This window comes from Zootoca vivipara, chromosome 2, assembly GCF_965207765.1.
Source record: "Zootoca vivipara chromosome 2, rZooViv2.hap1.1, whole genome shotgun sequence".
Lineage (NCBI taxonomy): Eukaryota > Metazoa > Chordata > Lepidosauria > Squamata > Lacertidae > Zootoca > Zootoca vivipara.
Genome location: NC_142584.1, coordinates 86,453,809 through 86,479,090, shown reverse-complemented (window position 1 = coordinate 86,479,090; position 25,282 = coordinate 86,453,809). Strand labels below are relative to the sequence as shown.

The following is a 25,282-nucleotide window of genomic DNA, read 5'->3' as shown; positions in this document are numbered from 1 at the left end:
GGGGTGCCTTTTACCAGCTTTGCCTGGTTTGCCAGGTATGGCCATTCCTGGACAGGGATGTCCATGCATCGGTAACCTTGAAGCTGGATTACTGCAATCCACTTTGGGTAGGGCTTCCCTTGGGCCTGGTTTGGAAGCTCCATCTGGTGCAGAATGCAGTGGCCTGACTGCTGATGGGGACACCTAGCTGACAACATGTTGCACCATTGCTAGAATATCTGCACTAGCTGCCTATCTGAGCCAGGTTCCAGTTATTAATTTTGAAAGCTCTGAACGACATAGGTCCAGGGCACCTTAGGGTTAGCAAGGCTCTTCTGACATCAGCATGAAATAAGAGGTTTTTAGTGTCATTGGCCCAGTCCTGTGGAATACTCTGCCAACAGAGATTCAGCAGGTGCCTTCTGTTTCAATGCCTGCCGAAACCTATTCCATTCTGCCTGGCTTATGGAAGCAATTAAGAATACATTTTTCTATAACAGCTGATGCTCTCTAACTTCAAATGTGTGAAAGTGTTTTTTGTTATACATATATACTGTTGTAAACGTCATTGATATTATTTATTATCTAGTGGTATATGCATATTTTTTTTTATAAATTATAAATAATAAAATTTTCAAGGTGAAATGACAAATTCTTGCACTCTGTGTTCATTTGTCCAGAAGAACCCCTGGCAACACCCTCCAAGGCTCCATACTTACAACCATTAAATTACTAGTCCTACCTTGTCTCTCGTCATACACTGAAAAGATGGAAAAAACTAGCCTGATTATGAGTACAATCGAGTGTTTAAAAAACTTTGACTAATCTGCATTATGCAACCTTAATCTTTGCAAAGAACCGCCTATCTTGTCCTATCAAGAGAAGATAAAGAAGTGCTAGAATGTTATTTGTGATGGGCTTGTATATTAGCATTTAGTTAGACTCCAAAGAGGACTCAGTTGATTCTTCCCCCTTTGGTTTCTGAAGTTAACTCCAAAGTGCTTCTCTTAGTGCCAAATTAGAATGATGTTACCTATATGACTGCAATGAACATACCTAATTTTAAGCCATCAATAGTGACTGTACAGTGGGAGCAGGTGGGATGAGAACACAGCATGCAGGGAAGCAGAGTTAACTCTCTCCCACCCCCATGTTGGAGTCCCACTGAAAGTGCTCCCACCTGAAGCTGTAATTCAACCCCAGGAGAGACGCTTACATTGACAGCTTCCAATAGCAGTTGGGGAGGGTGTTATTGGGACTGCAGCATATGGAAAAGTGTCCACCCACCTTCTTGGTCCTAATTCTGATCCCCTGCAGCTGCTATTTAAAATTTAAAAACCAGACACGTTAATTGCAATCATGCAATAAACATCACAGCTTGTTTGGCTCTCATTGTATGACAAAAGGCAAAAGCCTTCTGGGGTTTCTCACGTTTACGTTAATAAAATCCTAAGTCTTTTACGGCAAATCTAGGTTTTTATTGAGGCACCTTCTTCTTCTCCTGAAACATACAATAACTTTCTGGAAGTCACATCATATTTTTACTGGCACGCTTCAGACATCATGCCAAACCATGGTTTAAAACCCGAACCGTTCCTTACAATTCCAAATCAACCACTATTTAGAGATGCTTGTTTGCTTTCCTTTTCCTTTTGTGTTTTTCATTTTCTATAAGAGTAATAGTATTTACTATGGTTTCAGATTAATTCAGCAAAAGCATGCCTTGCAAATATACTTTTAAACATAATTTCAGACAGAGCTTTGCTGGCTGATTGCAAACCATGATTTATCACTTCAGACACCACACCAAACTATCACCTTCCTTAACCATGAAAGTTTCTTTAACCTTAATTCCTGTCTGAATTGAAGCAATGTGTTTCTGCGGAATTCTTTTCAGACTTGTGTTTTTGAAACTCTTTGTTTTTCTGTCCCCTAAATGTCTGAACTCTCAGACCTTGACCACAATGTGAATATGTTCACAAGAACGAGACACGTGCGAATTGGGGGGGGGGGAGAAGGACCCTGAAGCAAAATAAATTGTATGAAGGTGTTCCCTAAGGATTAAGCTACTTGGGTCACTCTGTATACAATTAGCTGCATTTGTATGTCATGATAAACCAGGGTTGCAGGCTTATCGAAGTTTTACTGTGAATGAGGAACGTAATGGTGCATGCAACCTTTGTTCTTCCCTTGGCGTGGGAGAAACAAGCCATGAAGTCACAATTAAAGTTGTTTGATTTCCCCCAATGAGGCAAAATTGCTAGCTAGCCATAAACCATGGTTTGCTGTTGTCAACAGTATTAGCACACCTGGTGGCCATGCTGTGGCGACAGTACTCACACATACGCCCCCAGCAGCATGGAACTGCACCACTGTGAAGAGGACGCCATATCCTTGGGTTCCCATGTGAAGGAGGTCTGAGTCTCGCTGACTTGTGTTGCAGAGTAACCAAAACAAAAAGGGGATGAGTCTAGTTAAGTTTGGCTGAGTAAGTCCAAGTGCAATGAAAATAGCCTAATTGCACCAGGCAGTTCTTTGTAAGTTCTCTTATCTCTTGGCAGCAGAACACATTTGTGAAAGCACCTAAAATCTGAGCCTTTTAATTTTCACAATAGGGCTATATTTACAAACTGAACCAACTAGTCAGGCTCATCACTGGAGTTGCCCTTTGCTTAGGCCATGGATAGCTATTTGACTATTTTTGAATGTTTCCATTTTTAGATGGTTTGCTCTTCAACCCTCCATTTCTACAATACAAATGGATGGATTGTTTGGCACAGAATTAATATAAAACAAATGTTTAAATCATGTAATGCTAACTTACGAGGGAAAATACAAGCAGCTGGAATTTTTCCACTGCACAATTGTTAAGGACCTTTTGCAGCAGCTGTTTCAAATAGATGTTGTGATTAATGGGGATAATTCAAGAACTAAAAACAGACCCATCATCACATATGTCTCACGGCCCAGTGCTACAGGAGGGCTAGTAAATTTCTTTACCGAAAGCTGCCTGTAAGACTGGGCTTGGTTCACAAAAATGTGGTGCATAATGGAAATGCTTGACTTATAGCGGATAATTTAAATTGCAGATTGTGGGTCTAATTTCTTGTTGGTGGATCTGGGTATAATATCCCTGAATATAGTAGGCTTGCTTTACTTTTCCAAAACCTTTGCAGTTAGAAATCAACTGTGACTTCCATTTTCTCTTGGTTGAGCCGACCTGGGCTGACATTCCATTGTTAATCTGAGTTCCAGTTACTCTGTTGAAGTAGACAAGACTCTAGTGGCACCTTAGAGACTAACACATATGTTACAGTATAAACTTTTGTGGACCAGAGTCCACTTCATCTAACATTATGAAGCGTACAGTAATCCTAAACTGACAAGCAGATAACACACAATTTTTGGGGGGGACAGGGGTGAAGTCAGAAGATCATGAAATGCAAAAAGAATGAGCAGTGATTATTATACAGTTTGAACCTTGGTTTCACTGCACTGGGTTTGGATGAGGTTCTGTTGCTGTAGAAGTTCCCCACTGTATCCAAAGAAAACATGAGTGGGAGGACGCAACCACCAGCAGTATACTGTATTTTTCCATGTATATGACTAGGTCCCCCCCCTAAAAAATAATATCCAAAATTGGGGGGGGCATCTTATACACAGGGGCCATCTCCCCCCATTTTCTTAAATCAGAGCCCCCCATGTCTTATACATTATAGACAGAAAAATAACGGTACATGCCAAAAGGTTGGCAGCATAAATTATTGAAATGGTGCAACTGGGGGACAGAGAAAGGGGTAGAGCTGAGCCGACTCAGTCGTCACTGGATCCTAAGCTTGTCCAACTCCTGGCAGCTTGTGGCAAAGGGGCCTAAACTTGGCCTGTTTGCTTGGTCTGAAGGTGGTACAGCAAACATGTGGACTCTTCTGCCCTGGCCAATAAAAGCGGGGGGGGGGGGGGGCTTCAGAAGCGGTGGTGGTTCCACTACCCACTGTTGCCTGCCAGTGGTTAGGACTGCACCTTGAGTATGTAAGAGCAAAATGGTGATTGTATCATCAAAACTGCTTTTTCATTTTTTTTACAATTGCCACAATGCTCTTTGTTATTTTCCCATTCCCTGATACTCTCATGTTTTCAGGAGGAAAACACATCAATTGCTCTATTGTGAGGGCAACTGTAATAATGGGACACTGGTGCAGCATAACACCATATTTAATGTTAAGAATGTTGTGAATAAACTTATGGGCTTTTGTTACATTTACATTTACCTTGGAGGCACACACAGCTGAAGAAATTAAACACAACAAGAACATGTTCTCTAATTTTTGGTCCTGCAAGCATGCATGCAGAAATGGCCAACCATTTCAAAATGTGCAGCCATCTATCATTTGTTTTCTGTGATTCTAGGAAACTGTTTAGTGGATTCAGGGATATCATCAGGAAATTTGTGTGGGGGCAGAAATGTTCTCAGTCCTAATTATCACCAGATCTAACAATAAAACTCTGAAGTCACCACAAATAAATGGATCACTGAACACTACAATCATCATACTGTGTAGCCACAATATCAATGGGGGGGGGGCGACTTTTGCGTGGTCGCGCGCAGCCCCCTGATCCCAGAGGGTGACTCCCTGGTAGTTCGGGGCTGGCACCACCTTCCCAGGTAGGATGCCAGGGGTCTCCGCCTACCCAAGTCTAGCTTCCAATTCAAGTCTAGCGCCCAATCCTGCCTGGGGAGGTGTTGCCAGGGGATGGCCAGGTAAGGGGAGGGACTGTCCGGCTCACACAATAGAATTTGAATCTTACCTCCAAGCACCAGTTGGTTCCAGAGCTTCTCCCACCCTCATTCAAGTTCTTTTGCAGGTTAACCTTTTCTCTACAGGTACACGGGCACTGCTACGTCAAGGCCGCTGTTGAAGGGTCGGAAAGGAATTTCCCTGCATTGGCAGGTTTCGCCTTTCCCGTAGCAATACGTCACAACTTGGCGGTGTCAGGCCTTGGGCGGAATTCTTTGGCAATTTTCCTAGAGGGAGGGGCATGAGGCGGAGACCTCACCCCCTTTGCAGCAACAAGATCGGGGTATTGGGGGAAGCCTTGACCATGCCAATAGGCGTCATCACTTCCCCCTTCCAGCGGCGGTGAACAGGGGGCGGCCTCTCTCTGCTTGAACATATGTTCTCCAGAGCCAGCCCCAACCCCCACACATGTGGATAACCCCGAAGCCTCCCAGAACCCCGGCTGGGGACTGGGAAGGATAACGCCCAATGCCTGAGCCAAGGTCTCCCTACATCTGAATCTTAATAAAGTTGTGGCCAATTTGAATCCCATAGCACGTTGTCCTGTGTCTTTATTCCGCTCAGTGGGTCGCCTGGGGGTTTGGGGGACTCGCAATTGTGTAGGACAAATATGATTTCTGAAACTATACTTTGCCTTCTCGTTGCTCTCTTTTTGTAAGCATTTTGGGAAGAGCTGATGTAAACTGGATGACTGAATTTGTCCTTTAGGACCAACCTATCAGCAAACCTATAGAGAGTTTGCATAGTTTCCTGAGAGACGGAACCATTCTGTCTGGTTACATTATCCATGGGCTTGCAGTGGGAGCTTATAGTCTGAGACTGGAATCCAGACAGGTCCCAGAGTTATCTTCTGTCACATAAAGATTTTTTTAAGCTAGTCTAGATAAGTAAGCTAAATCTTGTGCTTGCCACAATCAATTCTGCCCCTCCTCCAATTTAATGGAGAGGAGAGACCATGTTTCTGACATTGGACAGGTTTCCAAATTTGAAAGCAGTGAGAAACCTCATTGCATCAGAGCATCATCTATGCAATTGAGTGATCCTACTCCTGTGTTGGGCTTGTGTTTTCCAGCTGGACTTCAGAGGTGCTCCAAAGCAGTCAAGAGTCTCTCATAGAATCATAGAGTTGGAAGAGACCACAAGGGCCATCCAGTCCAACCCCCTGCCAAGCAGGAAACACCATCAAAGCATTCCTGACAGGTGGCTGTCAAGCCTCCGCTTAAAGGCCTCCAAAGAAGGAGACTCCATCCCACTCCTTGGCAGCAAATTCCACTGCCAAACAGCTCTTACTGTCAGGAAGTTCTTCCTAATGTTTAGGTGGAATCTTCTTTCTTGAAGTTTGAATCCATTGCTCCGTGTCCGCTTCTCTGGAGCAGCAGAAAACAACCTTTCTCCCTCCTCTATATGACATCCTTTAGAGGAGGGAGAAAGGTTGTTTTCTGCTGCTCACTACTTCCAAGTGTCTCATAAGCAAATCATGAAATCAGGTGGTCCCTTACCAGTCTCTTATCTTGTGCTCACTTTATTAAAGGATGTGGTCTTCACTGGGGTGCTCATTTATGATGCTCAGGTTTAGACTTGCAGCTTCCAGAGAGGAGCGATGAGGAGTGGTATGCCTCTGAATACCAGCTGCAGGGAATCACTAGTGGAAGAGTGCTGCTGCTGTCAGGTCCTGCTTTAATGTATTTTAATTTAATGTATTTCTAATCTTCTGTTGGAAGCCGCCCAGAGTGGCTGGGGTAGAAATAATAAACTATTTATTTATATTATTATTATTGGTCTTCTACAAACATCTGGTTGATCAGTGTGGATTACCTGGGCCTTTGGTCTGATCCAGCAGGACTGCCCTTCTGTACTTAGCAAGAGATGAGGCAATTCTTTCTATGTATGAGATAATCCATGGAATTCTTCACTTGGATGATTAAAAGCACTTCTACCTGAGACTGAGATGAGTTCAAGATCTACTGACTATGTTCAGTTAGGCCACCAATTAATCCTGATTCTTCCTTAGATCACACAATTCATAGCAGCAAGCCAGAAAGTCAGGGGTAGCTATCCTTACGTTGCTTTTCAATGAGACATTTCCTCACCAGTTAAGACAAAACCAGAACATCAGCTGTATATTTCAGGACAAGCACTGCATGTGTTCTTTGTTATCACTTTGCTTCTAAACGCAGTATTGTTCCTAATGAAAAGTGCCAAGCAATTTTATATGCATATACACAAAATATTTTTTAAAATATTGAACTTCACCACTGGCATGCTGCCTTTTCCTGTCCTCCGGTTCTACAGCTAAGTAGACAAGAGCTGATTTTCAGCCGAACGAACAACAGCAGAAGGAGAGGTGGCACTGTCTCACCCTTGTCAAAACCAGCTTCCTTCCAAATTGTCTAATTTACTGGCAGGCTTTCCCCAGATTCAGCCAGTTATCGGCTGCTCCACAAAATACCACAGAATTAAAGCATTATCACAGCACACATGGAGAATCAATTTATGTTTTTAACATCTGTCTTTTATCTTTCTCTTAGCTGGGACCATGCCAGGTTTAAAAGATGGGGGGCAGGCTGGGGGGGAACAAATTATTTACAAGCTAGCTTCATGTTTTAGATTAACATTTAAGAGTCCTAATCTTTGCTTCACTCTCCTGCTATGAAAGCTGCATCCTTCACCCTGGCTGCGCAGGCAGACCAAACTCTCCTGCACTCAGACAGGCACAAGGTGGGATGTGAAGCCTTAGAGCGATAGTAAACAGTGGCTGTTTCTTCATGCGTGCCTATCTGAGAGCAGCAGAAGAGAGCTCAGAGGAACATAAAAGACCATATGAGAACTGCAGGCGTTGTTAATTTCTTTTGTAAGACCATCCTGCTCAGAGGTCCTGTAAGATAAAGCTCTATCCCCTCCCAAGGTTTCCTTGCACAATGTTCAGAAGAAATTAGGCAGCTGAGTTGGGTTGTATCAGATTCCAGCTGAGTTCTGTAGTCCCAAAAGAGGTCTCCACTTTCTTAACCGGGAGGCTAAGTATATGCAAAATCAGCAGATTTTAGCACCATAGCATGCAATTAAAAAACACACACGTCTCCTACTTTCTTTCCCTTCCCAGGCTTGTTGAATGTCTATCACCGACCGCATATGAACAAACTGGTTTTGTTTAAATATGTGATTCAGTTCAGACTTTGAATGCCTACAGTCAAATGGCACATCATACAAATCATATAAATCAGACAAATGGATGATCTAGTTGAGATTCCTGCATTGCAGGGGGTGGCACTAGTTGACCCTTGGGATCCCTTTCAAAATAGTCAAAACTTCTAAATATTGTTCACTTTAATAAGCAGTGCTATTTTTCTAAAAAAAAGGCGGTGGCAGAACTCACCGTGAATGCTTCCCTCATTCTCGTAGAATGGCAATGGCGGCCACCTGAGAGGTGCCGGAACTGAAAAAGCCCTCTTAATGAGGGAATTAGAGCCAAATTATGTCATTGGGGGGGGGCGTGTTCAACATTACAGTGGTAGCTTGGTTTATGAACACAAAATGGAAAGTGGATTAATCTGTTCCAGACGGTCCGCGAAGTACTTAAACTGAAGCGTTCATAAACTGAAGCGAACTTTCCCATTGAAAGTAATGGAAAGTGGATTAATCCGTTCCTGACAGGTCCGCGGAGTACTCAATCTGAAGCGTACTTAACCCGAAGCATGGGTGTAATTGGTTCTGGAAGTCTGTTCATAAACTGTTCATAAACATGCTCATAAACATAAGCTAAAGTGAACTTTCCCATTGAGAGTAATGGAAAGTGAATTAATCCGTTCCAGATGGGTCCGCGGCGTTCGTAAACCTAAATTTCGTATACCGAGGTGTTCGTAAACCGAGGTTCCACTGTATTGGTTAGAACATAAGAAAAGTCTGCTAAATTAGGCCAATGGCCCATCTAGTCCAGCATTGTGTTCTCACAGTAGCCAACCAGGTGCCTGCAGAGAAACCAGGGAGCAGGCACTCTGCCCACCTGCAATTCCTAGCGACTGGCATTCAGAGGCCTCTGGCAGTGGAGGTAGAACATAACCATTGTGGCTAGTAGCTGCTGATTGCTGATTGCTGCTTACTGCAAACAGCATACATAGTCTTTATGTCTCAGCTTAAAAGGTCCATTAAAGGATATAGTACTTTGAGTAAATCCCTGCAATGGGGTGAGCTCTTGTTGTTCGGTCCCAGCTCCTGCCCACCTAGCAGTTCGAAAGCACATCAAAGTGCAAGTAGATAAATAGGGACCGCTTCGGCGGGAAGGTAAACGGTGTTTCCGTGCGCTGCTCTGGTTTGCCAGAAGCAGCTTTGTCATGCTGGCCACATGACCCGGAAACTGTCTGCGGACAAACGCTGGCTCCCTCGGCCTATAGAGCGAGATGAGTGCCACAACCCGAGAGTCGGACACGACTGGACCTGATGGTCAGGGGCCCCTTTACCTTTACCTTTTACTTTGAGTAAATTTTAAACTCTTTCTGTAATGGATGTGACATTAATTCAAGAAATGAACATAGACAAGGGACTCAAAGGTGACTAGTGAAAATTAGCTGTGGGTGAGGACATGTAGGGGCAAGAGTACATGGGCAGTAGACATTTGAGTTAATACAGAAGCTGAGGTAAGGCAAGACTTACTTAGATGAAAGTATGGAACCAGAAATTGGGAGCTGAACAAATAAAAGCCTTGATTCATGGGGCTCATTAATAAAATAGCTGAATATCAGTAGTTTTGGTCATCACTGATTATGTTTTGGAGCATAAAATTGTATTATTATTTTTTTATAAATCCAAAACTAAATTTGAGCCTAATTCTTGAAAGCAAACTCCAAGCCTCCAATCCTTTCTTGAAAAGCAACATTTGCAGACAGTATGCTGACAGCATTTGAGTTGAGCCAATTACAAAATTTGCATAAACAGGTGCAGCCTTTGTGTTCATGTTTGGATTTCTCATGTTGGGCTATAGAAATATCAGCCTAGTAATTTTCTAGGATCAGAGGGAGCCCCTCAAAAAGAAATATGGCCAATATCAACAATCCCGGTTGAAACATTATGATAAAAATGCAGTTGTTTTGAAACAAAATCTGAGAGGTTAACATTTGACATTCGAACAGAAATTCCACAACATCATCAATGGGAATAATTCTTCCCTAGGAAAACTTGGGGGATAAAGAAGCGGAAAATGCTGAAAATACAAGGACATAGACACAACTTCCCTCTATGCTAGTTATCACCTTAGTATGTTATTTTGCCAGGACATATTATGGTAGGCTAAATGGAAAAAGTATCAACTGTTTCAACAATGGGGATTAAGTTTTTTAGAATCTTAACTTTTCAGAGATCACACGCATTACTGTTTTGGGACCTCACAACACAGCTGCTTAAATGACAGCCGTTCTATATACTTTTAGATACCTGAAAATCTCTGTTCAGCTGTGAAGTTTACTTGATGGCCCGGGACAACTCACTGCCCATTAACCTATTCTGCATTGAAGTGTTGCTGATAAAGTGAGATAACACTATATCTTAATCTCTCTCCTGGGCTACCATTACCTAGAAAGAGAACAGGGAAGAAATCTAGATGCCCTGAATAGGAGACAATGAACTATCAAAGGTGCCCTGCCCAGTTCTCCACAGTCGCACCAGGCCGCAAACAGCGCCTCCCCAAAAGCTACTTACTCTAAGAAAGCTGTACATGCAGATGGACATCCAGTTTGTCAGCATCTTCTCAACTACAGATTCTGTCCTTCTCAACATAAGCTTGGGGTTTTTAGAGGCAGACGCGTCAATGAGATCCACCAAGAGGTCCTTCATGATGCTGGTGTAGTACTCTAGTTTCCCATGCAATGCAATGGTGAGCAAGGAGGCCAGGTTGCATCTGCAAGAAGAGTTAATGGACGGTTTTTGAGACTGATAGTACCACTGGGACCCATCAATCAACGTGAACAGAAATTAAAACCATGGTAACATTCCAGATTTTTTTTATTTTTTTTGCGCAAAGGCTTTCAAAATTGTTGAAGCTTCAAACCATTTGTACTGCAGCTGTGCATAATCACATTGTATTATGCCCCTCCGATAGAAATGGATGCCAATCGTTCAAAGAAAAAACATTGCTCTGGCGCTCTGTAGAATAATAGAGAAGGTTAACACCAGAAAGCTGGAAAATGGCATAATAGTTGTATCTTTTAAAGAAATAATGGAACGGCATGATGTTTAGGGGGATATCGTTGTTGTTTTTTGTATGTGGGTTATATACAGAGCCCTTGAGATGCAAGGCTACTTAGGTCCGCTGTACAATAACCATAAAACACTCCCAGGCAGCTCTACCAACTACTTTACTTTCTTCATCCTTTAAAAGCTCCCTGGTTGCCATTTCTTCATACAGGGTGCTTCTGAATTAAGTGCCATATATTGTGTCTCTTGCTGACAGAGGCAGCCACAGAATGCACTTCAGAACAGGTTAATCCTCCTTGCTCCATGATAACACCATGAAGACTACTTTGTGATATGCTAGTGACTCAGGAGGAGCCATAAATGACTACTAAAAGGGCCTGAATAGTTGTCTAGTGCAGAGAGGATGCAAGAAAAGCAAAGAGAAAATGATTTTAGCCACAGTGCTGTGGAAGCAAGCTTAACTCATAAGGATATCAAATTCCTCCTCCTTTGTCCCTTCTCAATTCAAGGACTGTTGAAGTTCAGTCCTCTTCAGGCATTCTGAAACATGCAAGCTCCCCCCATCCTGTAGGGACAAGCATGCTAGCCCAGCCCCACACGGCTCTTCCAATTGCCCTCCAACCCATCTGAAAAAGGGAGGCTCCCCAAATATTTTAGAACCCTGATTTTCCAGGAAGTTTTCTGCTTCAGATCCTTGTCCTCCAATATGTGGAGGGTGATGAAAATTGCAATGGCGGCGGTGTGTGCGTGTGTGTGTGTGTGTGGCTACCTGCTTGTCCCTGCAGCATCCAACAACCATGTGCAACTTAAAACAAAAATAGGATGTCTGAAGAGGACTTATGTGAAGATGAAATCCTACATCTGCTTTTTCCTGAGGTGTTGCTTGGCTTCCTTCTGTCAGGTAGATAGAATTTCTGTAATATGTTGAGGGTATGTCCCCACTCAAGACTGATTTGAGGTACGTATGTACCAAACTTTAAATCCCATCTGTGTGTGTGTGAATGAGCCCCGATGGTATTTATATAGCTATAAATATTTATTTCATGTAATGCATTCAAAACCAGCAGTCCAAGGCTTATTTAGTATTGCTTTAATATCTTTCGGAGTACACAGAAAGTGAACAGGTTATCTACCCTCTTTAAAACTTGGAGTTGCTCTGAGTTTGTTTGGGGTTTTTTTAAAAAAACAAACATCTGGAAGCATTCATTCCCCCACAAGCACAGATATCAGGTTTAGAAAAGGAACTCAAGAGAAAACCAAGTACAGTAATGATTCTGTGTTTATCAAACAGGAAGTACCCTTTTAAATGCCCAAAATCTGGGCAGGGCTCATCCAGGTTTGTAGGGTGAAAGAGGTGTGTGGTCAAGTTAGGGTGAACTTGTGTGCCACCTAAAGTTATCTTAAAATCTTAAAAGAGAACCTTACCTGTCTCTAACGGCAAAATCTTTCTGCTGCTCAAGAGCATGGACGAAGACATTGAGAAAGTGCTTGTTGTTGAGTAAGGTTGAGAACAATGCAATTCCTTCTTCCATGTTGGGTCTACAATTTTCAGGAATCTAAGGCAAAACCAGCAATTTGGATGAGAACAGTTCCCCCCCATCTCCCATCACATACGTCTTAACTGGCCTACTTCATTTTAATACTGTGTACAGCAGCTTAATAGCAGCTAGCAAGACAAAACAAAAATTTCTTTACCACTGAAGGCACTCCAAATAGTTTATGACTACAAATTTGATAGGTATGAGCTACCTTGATACACAAAATGAAAACCATTTAATAAAAACCACAGTATAATTAACATATCAACCACAAAGTGAAAAAGGAAATATGCATTCCCCTGCTTTGAGCCTGATTCACCTGATTCATGTAAAAACTCCTCCAAAGTTACGATTCTCCGTCAAGTTAGACAGGGAACTTTTAAAAATGAGCCTAAAAGTGTTTCCTTGTGACCTACTAGCAACGAGGGATGGATGAATTTGTCAATTTCAGCTTGCCTGTCTCTCATTTTCCTAAACTAAAGTTCAGTTTGTTCGATTTCTGCATCTGTTTGTGATTGTTTTAAAAGAAGTCCACATGAACATTCATTCCTATTGTTATGCCATTGTTTCTAACAGGCACATTTTTGCATGTAATTTGGCAAGCGATTTCCCCCGATGTAATTATTTTTTATTACATTTATACCCCACCATTCCTCCAAGAAGAACAAGGTGACATACTTAGTTATCTCACATACCATTTAATCCTCACAACAACTCTGTGAGGTATGGCAGCCTGTGAGAGAGCGACTCAGCATAAGAATATAATAAGTCCTGGCCAATCTAGCCCAGCATCCTGTTCTCGCAGCAGCTAACTAGATGCCTGCAGAGAAACCACGGAGCAGGACACGAATGCAGTGGCCTTCTGCCCACCTGCTATTCCTAGCGACTGGCATTCAGAGGCCTCTGGCAATGGAGGTAGAACATAACCATTGTGGCTATTAGCCGCTGATAGCTGCTTATTGCAACCAGCATATACATTACAGGTGTCTCCCCACTTGTGTGTCATCATCATGTGTGCTCCTTCTGACATGCACACCATTTTCGGTGCTGAAAGGGGGAGGAACGGGGGAATCCATGGTGATGTGTGGCAGTCGGGAACGGAGCCCCTGCATGAGCACTTACTTCTCATCTTAAAAGGTCCATTAAAGAAAACAGTACGTACTATGAATCAACATATACCAGGGATTCAAAGGCGAAAATTAGTGAGGAAATAGAGTGGCAAATGTTTAGTGTATCTGGGCAGTAAATGTTTGAGGTAATACGGAGCTGAGGTAAGTCATTACTTCTTTAGATGAAAGTGCAACAGCATTCTCCCCAATTGTGATTCTCAGCAACTGTTATACAAAGGCATAATGCCTCTGACAGTGGAAGTAGAACACAGCCATCGTGGTTAGTCGTCACTGGTAGTTTTATCCTCCCTCGGTTTGTTTAAAGGCCGTTTATCTGGCCCACGGGCTGCCCGTGAACCGAGCCGCCCACTCGGTGAGTCCCCCGCGCGCTGCGCTAAACCAGCACAGCACAGGAAATGGTGCCTGCACCTGCGTAGACGCCGGAAATCGCTTCTGTGCAGAAGCGATTTCTGGTGCTGTGGACATGCGCAGACACCATTTCTGGCATTGCACTGCACCCGTCCGGCCCATGGATGATGTCTGTGGGAGTGATCTGGCCCATGGCTGGATAACCTTGCCAACACCTGGTTTAAACCTTTAAAGCCATCCAAGTTGGTAATATCACTGTATCTGTATGGGAGCGTATGCCATAATTTAAACTAATTTAAACTATGCACTGTTTGAAGAAGGGTGTTTCTTCAGTGTATCCTATATCTTCTTCTAATATGTGAATTCATATACATTTATTCTAGAGCTCCCCGCCCCCCCCCCTGAAATTATTATTTTTTTTCTACAGCTTTCTACATCCTAGGAGGACATTTCCTATTGTTTTTACTCCTCTGTAGCCAAACTTCATTGGTTACTCGGTGCAGAACATACTACTTATTTCTCATGCATTTCTTAATCACTACAGTATAATAAAACAACACATTGATCATTACAGCTGTATCTGTAGCCAATACTCACTTTCCATTCTCCCAACAGTAATGGGTGAGTTTCTTGCACCTGAGAGCCCATCTGTGAATTAAGGTGCTGGGAAGGCAGAATGTAACGCTCTTCATAGAGGGAGGAACACTATTTTTTTTAAAGAAACACAGAAAACAAATCCAAAGCACATCTTGTTATTTGGCAAAAAAGGAAGCATGATCAAATCCTACATGCCTTCTCCAAGTCCCTGTGCCAACAAAGCAATATTGTTATGGAGTGGCAAGGAGAGATGTCATCATGACTTGAGGCTACTCACAAGTAAGAAATAATTTGGCATGTTTTATGGAGGTTTTAAACTCTCGGCAAGAAGCTTCTGAATGAATGCATAGAAGAACTTTGGGGGAGGCATATTGTTTGAGAGAAACAAGGTATTCACAGTGTGAACGTTATGAACTGCCTAATCTGACATTCATGGCTTCACAGAATGGGGGGAATTATTTGGGACTAAGCCACAATAAGTAGTTATTGGGTATTTGAATATTTGCCTCTTCCAAGACAAAAGGAGCGAACTGCTTCATTCTCCTATATTTATGTACTCGCCCGAGGCTTTGCGTAATCTGCAAGACAATTCAAATTCCGCTCACAGAATTCATTTGCAAATGAAGGAATTGCATATATTTCCATTTTTTCCTGCTTTTTTTGTTTGCTTTCATTTATTCTGCTTCTGAAATGTGGCTTTTCAAAAGTTTTGAGGCAAGTATCAGGATGTAATAGTGTAATGGGGAATGAAGGAAGAGGGGGCCATGTATACTGTAACAAGAGATAAGATGCGAGCATCCATTGGCAAAGGGCAAGTTGCTGGCAGGATATCAAAGTCTTTCCTTAGGACTACCTGAAATCATTTTCAGTCCCCGTTTTCCTTTTAAGCACTTGCTGCTCATACATTTTAGTGCTCTCCCACAACTATGAGAGCTAGCAAATCTTAGGGTGGAATTCAACAGTACATGAATTCTGTTTGGAAACTGAACGTTCTCCCCCTCGCCTTCCTCCTACACACCATCTAAATATGTTCTAGAGGGTTTCCACAACCTGCTAGAGCAGTTTGGGGGAGGGCACAGGTGATGTAAAGTGGATAATGTCCCCTTGCAGAAGCAAAAATCCTTGATGGGACATGCTAATTGAATTTATTTATTATTTATTCCACTTAAATCCCACCTTTTTCCTCCAAGGAGTTCAAGGTAACATACATGGTTCTCCTACCCCGCATTTAATCCTCACACCAACCCAGTGAAGTAGGTTAGGCTGAGACTGAAAAGCCAAAGGTCACCCAGTGAGCTTCTGGCCAAGAGGGGATTTGCACCCTTGTCTCCCAGGTTAGAGGTTCAGGTCCTAGTCTGAACCTCTAACCACTACACCACATGGGCTCAGATTCACTTCCTCAGAATGTCAATTTTAACGTCTTGCTATGTACCGGGGTATTAGATTCAGTGAATGCGAGTGCTTACCTCCCTGCTTACTTTACCACAAAACAACAACAAATGAAGCTCCCAAACAGAAATCACCCCTCTCTCTCCCACTATCGATATAATGCAGCTGTTTCTAGGGTGCAATGCTGCTATTTGATCAGCATATATTACATTACAGGCAAACGATAACAAGAAAAAGAAAGCACAGCATTTGGTGTGACATTCATTACCGGGTTTAAGTTAACATACTGGATCTGGAACAGCTCAGTTAAAATGTATACACCTGTGAAGAGTCTCAAAGGCTGTCATAAGGACACTGAATGCTGATTGTTTCTGCCAAGAAAGTGTCTTACAACAACTTCAATTATTGTTATATTCTTATCTTTGAGATATTTGGTTCTGAAAGTGAGCATAGTTGAACAGGCTTTTCCAGATGTGATTTGACTTAGCTGAATTATGAATGTGAAATTGAACTCCGTAACACAATTCCTGAGGCCAATCTCAGTGTAACACCAACCAACTTCTCACTGGGGAACTGAAGATATATCTAACCCTGATTGCTGTAGTGCATAAATCAAAAGTCCACAACTGGGGAAAAGATATTTGCTTATTAAACACTTAAGAAACAGCACTCGATGCTAAGTGATGACATGCTACAGCCCTACTTAATACTAGTTTGGACTGGAGATCTCTCTTCAATGCCACTGCCTGACTGCGCAGCCATTATTTTCTACTATAAACTTGCCTTCTAATTATCAACAAGGCCTGTTTCTGCTTACAAGACAAGGATCCATGGTGATGGGAAGCAGCTTCTGGGGGCTTGCTGTAGAACTAACATCACAATAACTGGACAATAGTATTAAACTGCCCTCTAAACACTGAGTGTTAAAGGCAAGATCGAGCATCAAAGGCAAACAGAAACACACACAGTGTACAGTTGGGAAAAACCATGCATTATTAGAACCTTTAAAGTGCCATATTGTCTTACTTTGGGAAAGAATGTTCGTGTAACAAAGTACTTGTATTCCAGGAATGGGATTCCTTGGCTGCGATTTAACTCCTTGGTAAGATCTGTCATATCTGTCTGGAGTTCTGCAAAACCTGATCCAAAGAAACCACAATCAGACCAAAGAGCTGCTTTCATGTAATGCAAACTTTTATTCTTATTCTGTATGTTGCAGCACGTTGGCAGCAGTTACGCCTACTTTTTTGGGGTCAAATCTTGCATCCTAATTATCGCTAGAACATCATGTATAGCGGAGGATTCTGTAAAGACTCATGGACTAAAAAGAAATCAATTTTTCCTCTAACTTTGGCAAGCAATATTTATATTTCTTAAGTATCTACAGTGCTCTCATAAAATAGCAGGGCAGCGTACAGCAACATAAAACTATAACACCCCCCTCCCCCAAATTAAAAGCAGTTTAGAACAATAATTTAAAAGACTGGCTACTCAAGAAAAATGTTGAAAAACTGCATAGGCCTGTCGGCATAAAAAGGTCTCCAAGAGACACCTGAAAGTTAAAAGTGAGGATGCCTGCCAAATCTTTACTGAAAGTGTGTTCCACAGGACTGGCAGCGCTAACCACCTGACTTGTAGTTCAGGCCAGTCAGGCTGCTGTAAAATGGGGACAACTAACAGAACTCCTCCAGAGAATGCTATTTTAGTTCCTTTCACTACTGGATCCTAGAGCGTCATTAAAGACTCACAGGACTCTTGTGAAGAAGCCATTTCACACATATGGAAACCAGCAACATGAGATAATCTAGAAAAGTGTTTCTCAACCTTTTTTGGGCCACGGCACACTTGTTCCGTGAAAAAAATCACAAGGCACACCACCATTAAAAAAGTTAAACAATTTAACTCTGTGCCGCCCTATATTATAATTATGACTGTAAGAAACACTTGCCAAATATTGCTTTCCGGCGGGTCAGTGTTGTGTATTGGCGGCCGCCAGGCTCGTTTGCACTGAGCTTTGGGAAAGAGGAGGAGAAATATTGCTTTCCGGCGGGTTAGTGTTGTGTATTGGCGGCCGCCAGGCACGTGACAATGCAAATTGCCCTTCTCGTCGCCGCACGTCGCGGCACACCAGCCAGCGTCTCGCGGCACACTAGTGTGCCGCGGAACAGCGGTTGAGAAACGCTGATCTAGAAGCCACCTTCTAACGACGTTGGTAAGACAATATTGAAAAAGAGCCATAGGCAGAAGTAGAGCCTGTGCTCCTTGCTCATTGGATTATTTTACAATGCTAGTGAACTGGAAGCTTGCTATTTCCCCAAGTCCATGCAACAGGTTTCATTCAAAACTCCTGACCTTCACCCATTAGGCTGTGGTTTGCCTACTTGGTTGCGATTTTGTTTACAAGTTCCCCAAATGCAGCAAACCGTTTCTGGAAGTTTCAACCACAGCACGAGGCGGCAGCTTCCCTTTTGTTAACAATAATACCATTTTGCAATCTCCGAGGAAGCTGATCTCCGAGTCACAGGACCCAATGCTGTGGGCACTGCTGTTTCTTCTGCATGAACTCTGAGGGGCACCTCAGGGCTGCAAACTTCCCCCAGAGTATTTGAGAAGAAACATTTATTTGATGCCCTTCAACACTGACTCTTTAAAGGTACTTACCTTTGCGAATTTCTTCTCGGATCTGGGACTCCATCTCCTCCATCTGCAGAAGAGTCTTTTGCCAATAACGCTCCGCCCTGCGACTCTTGGTGCAAAACACAAACAGGGCTGGAGGAATGGAAGGAAAGAAAGGCCCCAAAGGGAAGACAATAAGCAGCTGTGGCAGCGTCCAACACGTCCATTTCCTATTAATATAGCACTGGTGTTGCTATTACGATTCACTGGGGGAAAGAGTACGTAACGCTACCCCCCCAACCGGTGAGAACTGCTGCTCACCAAACATGAGCCAATTGGAATGAAAAATAATTGGCAGAGCTGGGTCTGATGGCTAGTCCATTGGATCATGGATAAAGGAACATTTCCAGAGGGTTAAGATGGTTCAGTGGTTTATCTCACCACAAGAGCAGATGCTGCTGTGATATGCTACAAGACCATTTGAGATACGAGATGGACACATTTGTGTTTGGATTGTGGTATGGGCTATCCATACAACTTACATTAAAAACAAACAAACAAACAAACAAACAAACAAACAAACAAACAAACACAAACCCACCTACTGAATTATAAACTGTGTGGGTAAGCTAAACGTATTTCTCCTGTTTCCTTTCCTTTATCGATGATTACATTAATCAAATACATTAGCAGGGTAGCTTACAAAAGAACATCAAAACCCCATAAAAAAACAGCTGGTCTTAACCTATGCTTGGAACCATAATAAATGATGGAACACCTCTTCTCATATGAGCCCTATCCAGACTCTGAGGTCCCAACATAGTTCCTTCTCCATGTATTCCTCTGAAAGCAATCCCGACCATGGTAACAAGAGAACAGGCCTTTTCAATTGTGTCTCCTCCCCAACTTGTGGAATGCTGATATTAACATATTTTGACTCCCTTCTACCAGGAATTTGAGTGTTAGCATTTTACTGTTTTATAATTTGTGTGTTTTGAACAGTCTACTGCCTTTTATTTTCATATGTTGATTTTTCCTCCAGGGAAATGACAAATAAATAAAATAAAATAATAACTCCAAAAAATCTTTGGAATCTGGTTATGTTGGGTGAAGCTGCCTCTGACGGGCATTTGTCCCTTACCTACAACAGAGAGCAGCAGCAAGATACTACAGATGACTATGGAAACAGTGATTGCCGTCTCACTTCCTCCAAGGTGCAACATAGCAATTGTTTGATTGAATTTCCCAACCTGGATCTAAGAAAGAACAGGATGGAACCATCATGAAGTTATTTAATGAGAAGCTAGGAGCAGTACAGAAATCAGGTTACATGGGAGGGATGTTCTGCAGAGACAAATGAGGTTAGCAAATCATTTAGTTGCTGGCTCTGCAATACTGAATGAATCACAGTTCTGTAGTTCAATAGTAGGACCTACTTTGATTAGCATTGCTGGGTCTGGTTGATGGTTATCAGACTGTCTGTGTGTCACATGCACAAAGGCAAAACTGTGTGTCACACACACAAAGGCAAAACAAATCACAATAATTTCTACAAGACCCTGGGTGACTTCTTTAGATCCTGTTGTCCACTATGTTTATTCATAATGCATGGGTGCACTTTAAGAAGTCATACCCATGCTTGAAGATGAACATCAGAACTAGAATAAAGTATCAGTCCCAGAGAGACAAAATATAAGTTTTGATTTTTTAAGAAAAATGTAAGTGCACAATTAGCTCGATGCAAATAAATAAATAAATAAATAAATAAATAAATAAATAAATAAATAAATACACTTCACTTTGTTTCCAACATCATACTTTCATTAAACTTTGTGTCTCACTCCAAAGGATACACCTTTGTCTTTTCAATATAAGGACCAGCCATCTAAATGGCTGTAGGAATTAGTTATTCAGACCCAGTTGATTAAACTTTAAGATAAGATCCCACTGTTATTTTTCTCCCTTCCCTTAGCAGCATGCTTTTTTTCAACAAACAACCTTTTTCATGCACAATAATATTTACTCAATCCGAATTCTCCAGCTCAGTTCACATTTAACAGTTTTTCAAACATTTGATTTGAAACAGAAACATATACAGCAACCGCAGCTATCTGCAAAGTACAGTTCTCCCTCATTAATTATATAAAGACTAACTAGCGCTTTGACCTTCCTGTGCTAGGTGAGCAATGTATGATTTTTAAACAATATAGCGATGCACAATTCCATGTCTTTTTATTTCATGCAGTTTAAGAAATCCCTTGAACCAAGAGTATTATTTGCCGTTGACTGTTGTCAGTTGTTAAGCTCCTTTAAAATGGGCTGGAAATCTCCAAGTAAAAAATAGGACCAAGAAAGAAAATGAAGAGCCACAGGCATGTGCTGAAGAATTTGCGGCAGTGTTGGGGTTAAGGCACAGTAGTGGGATGCACAACTGGGGCAAAAGTGTGGCTTTAGGCAACCCACTTCTCCATCTCTGCACTCAGAGGTCCAGCGGAAAGCTGGGGACAGGGAGTTTATCTGTGATTTAATGAGGAAGCATACTCTCAGAACAACTAAGAAAATGAGTTTCGCTTCCCCACAGAAAGGAGTGTGACCTGGAGGGAGCTGGTCTGTACCAGCCAATTGTGAATCAGGGGTTCAGCTGAGAATCAAACTCTGTTTTCACTGGTAGACTCTGCATGGGCAACTGCATAATCCTGCCAGAAGTTACTAGAAACGTGGACTATGCAGAATTAGATAAGATGACAGGGGGAATTCGAAACCGACGGGACCAGAGGTTCTTGAAGGACTGGACTAAATTTGAAAAATATTTGAAAAACAATTGTAATCAACAAATTATGCTTATAGGTTTGCAGGAAGTTTTGTAAGGAGAAATGTATGAAATATTACAGAGGACAAGTTAGGAAAATGGAATTTGATTAGTGATTATTAAAAGTAATAGTGAAATAAGGAATACAAGATGAAGTTAAAAAGTTGGGAAATCTTGAGACATGGTTGATGGAAGTTCAAATGATTTATGGAATATATATGAAAAAATTATATATATATAGTTACTAGAAATGGCCAGGAATTTCACTAAGGGGCACATCTATAGGGCAAAGAAATGAGTGCAAGAGGGGTTATTCGGGCTTAAATCATTCCAACAGCAAGAAGTGTTGCTCGTCCCTGTGCCCTGTCAAGGCAGAATGCTCCCCATCCCTATCCAAGAGGCCAGGCTAGAGTTTATTGATATAATTTAGCTGTGGGTAATCTAATTTAATAGAATCTGTCACTAGAGAGTTTCCTGGATGGGATTTATTTCCTTTAGAAATGGTATCAGGCATCGGATGATTTTGATATTTCCCATGTGCTTTAAAATGTTGTTTAGCAACATGATAACCCTGCCATTTCTAGCAATGGAAAAGCTTATCAGGTGACGCTATTTTTTTTAAGCATTCTTTTACAAAGGAGCACAGAATTCATGGTTCCTACTTTTTCAGACTTTGAACAGAAGAATAAATGTGCACAGCAACCTTGCCTCTAAATAATATAATAGTTTCTATCTATTAAACTTCATAAGCAAAACATAAACATATTCACATTTCCGGAAAATTCTGGTTTAGCAGAATATTCCACCATATATATATTCAGATATCTAATAGGCAGAAGCAACGGCTCCTTTGTCTAAGAAAACTGCAATGTAAAACCTCTTGATTTACTTTTCTTTTTTGGTTAAGTCTTGTTATGCTGCCCTCAACTGACATCACTGTGAGTGCAAAAACCCACACTTTTTGACCAGCTCCAGGTAATGAGTAGAGTAATGAAGGAGCACCTCCACCCCCATCGTTCTGCCAGGACACTGAGGTCCAGCTCCGAGGGCCTTCTGGCGGTTCCCTCATTGCTAAAAGTGAGGTTACAGGGAACTGGGCAGAGGGCCTTCTTGGTAGTGGCACCCGCCCTGTGGAATGCCCTCCCGTCAGATGTCAAGGAAATAAACAACTATCCGACTTTCAGAAGACATATTAAGGCAGCCCTGTTTAGGGAAGAGTTTTCTGTTTGAAGTTTTATTTTGTTTTTAATCTTCTGTTGAAACCCAACCAGATGGGCGGGGTAGAAATAATAAAATTATTATTATTATTATTATTATTATTATTATTATTATTATTATTGCTACTATTGCCACTATTAGTAGCATCATGAACATACCACATAACATAAGCCAAAAAATGAAATCCCCTGCACAGTAAATTTTGATACTGAGGTAGGCAATAAAGGAAGGTGAGAGAGTAATGAAAGAATTGTACATGCACTTAGGCTTAGTTTCTTAGTTGGACTACAGTATGTGAGTTGCACAAAGCATGCTTTTTAAAAAGTACCCATAGTCCTGGTGTGGAGCCAGTGCACCAGACAAGAGTCTTCACACAATTGCTCCTCCCACCCACCCCACCCCCAGAAAAATATAAATGAGGAGCACTAAGCATGCTTTTTTAAAAAGCATGCTTAATGTAACAAGTAGTTTGGCCCTAAAGGTTTTTAAGATGACGAATTTATGGAAAGAGTAGCTTTTAAGCAGGGATTTGATTATGATTTCACCTAAGTGTTCTGGGAAGGGGTTCCAAGCATGGGGAGCAGTAAGAGAGAAAGCCTGAAGCTATTTAAAGACTTTTGGGTGAGTGAGGCTGGCCGGGTTGGAGAACTGACGATAATAAAGAGGGATTTGGGGAGACAAAGGAAGAAAAAGATAGGGCGAGGCAAGCCTACCGGTATGAAGAACAGAAGGCAGTGTTAAGTTGTTTGAGCTGGTTGCAAAAGGAAGTCAGTGAAGGGATTTTTTTTTGGGGGGGGGAGGAGTGCACGGTCCGCATGATAAGAGAAGCGACACAATTTTGGCAGTAGAACTCTGGGGCACCGCGATGAATCTCAGCCTTGGTTCCTGTTTAGCTGGGTTCAATGGCTGCTGGTATGGGATAAGAACGACATTTTCCAAATTTGCTGCCTCTGGGTCATATGTGGGATGGCAGCTAGGCATTGTGACCTGCCAAAGACTTGGTAGACCACCCATGTTTATCAAGGAGAGCTGCAATACATACCTAGTGTGGCACATCTACCCTGGGGGGTTTGACAGGCTGATAAAGTGGCATGAATTTAACCAACATCAAACTTTTTAAGGATACAGCAATTTACACGGTATTAAAAGATCTCTGAAGGAAGGGGGGGACCCTACCAGCTTCCTTTTTAAAATATATATAGCTTACCCTATATTTATAAAAGTCCCCAATTAAAGATGGAATTTTCTCGTTTTATAGTTCCCTGTAACAATGGGTGAGGAAATTCAGAGGCCTGCTATTTCTGCCTTTGTTTGTTTTGCCTTTGCAATGGAATTTCATGTACAAAGACCCAAATAACAAAATAACACCCTCTTCTCAGATGCAATGCTAGAGGCATGGGTTTCTCCAGCTTAAAGAGAAGTTTCCATCCCACATTTGCGAAATGCTGTGCTTCTGGGGAAGGTTTGGCCACAGGCTTCTCGAAGTCCCAATAGGCTCCCCCCCCCAGCCACATAGTCCTGCCAACTTAATATTAACACACTTACTGGAAAAAAGGGAACAACTGAGATTTGGGGGTAGGGAAAAAGAGAGAAAGCTGTAGGTTGTTATGCCTTGGAGAGAACGTCTCCACCTGTCTCAATGTGTGAACAGCTTTAAAGCCACTCCGAAGAAGCTAAGGGACATATAGAAAGTAAAGCAACTGCAGAGAAATGAGTGTAATTAGTGACTCAGTCTGGGAAAAAGCCCCAGAAATGAAGACTTGTAAAACCACAAAAGCAGACATACAAGTTGAAGAAAGCTTACACCAAAGAGCAAAACCTTCCTGAATATGAAATCAGCAGCTGAGAAGTGGCCCTTTTGAGGGCTGCGCAACCACTCCCTTCAGACTGAGGAAGACGGAGGAAAGGAGCCCTGGGCTGGGGGAAAACACACACAAGACAGCCAACCAGGGGAACTGGCTAAACTTTCTCCACACTGCCTCTGTCCCCACAACTATACTCCCATCTCTCACATCCACTTAGTCTCCTGCCTTGAGAGCAGTAGCAGGAGTGCTAGCTCACAATAAGCTACAACGAATTGCCATACTCGCTATACACGGGTGAAGGAAAACAAAGCACTTTAAAAGGAAAATATTAGATGATAGACAGGACCTGCAATTCAACACTGCAATATTGCCGCTTGGGAATTCACAAAACCATATACCCAACTTTATTTGTATTTAATTTGTTTATCCTCAGCAGAACCGGTCATTTCTTAATTGGACATGATCCCGCCGGCCTGTCCTTAATGGGTTTCAGTTCCTCTTAGCCTGCAGGGGAAAGGCTGCCTTCTTTCTTTCTCTCCACCTCTTGCCAAGGTTCTGTCACACGTTAGCATTTCATTTTAGAGTGACAAAGAAACAAAACCCACGATGAAGAGAATGGACTTCTGTCTGAGTCACAGTTCAGAAACCAACCGTTCACAAACATGAACATCGCCCCCCGATAATGAGGTCCCAAAGGGGTAGGGAAAGAGTCCATCTCCTCTGATGATGCATTCCTGAATGCACTCCTTCACCTTCTCCCACGTAAGATAATTGATGCAATTCCTTTTTAGGAGGTGTGAAACGATGGGGGTGGAGGTAAAATGGCACACTAAAGTAAAAGTGAGAATTCTAAAGATTGGGTTGGATTGCCTGT

General features: G+C 42.2%; 1 protein-coding gene across 1 annotated transcript in view; it reads right to left on the bottom strand.

The window, feature by feature from the left end:
* Positions 1-25,282, bottom strand: part of PLXND1 (plexin D1) — a 157,342-nt gene that overhangs the window by 29,400 nt on the left and 102,660 nt on the right. The window contains exons 20-25 of the mRNA XM_060271380.2: positions 19,718-19,832; positions 18,622-18,729; positions 16,987-17,099; positions 14,572-14,679; positions 12,384-12,514; positions 10,464-10,662 (exon numbers count right to left, since the gene is read on the bottom strand). Coding sequence (XP_060127363.2) covers positions 10,464-10,662; positions 12,384-12,514; positions 14,572-14,679; positions 16,987-17,099; positions 18,622-18,729; positions 19,718-19,832 — 774 coding nt within the window. The remainder of the gene's footprint in view (positions 1-10,463; positions 10,663-12,383; positions 12,515-14,571; positions 14,680-16,986; positions 17,100-18,621; positions 18,730-19,717; positions 19,833-25,282) is intronic.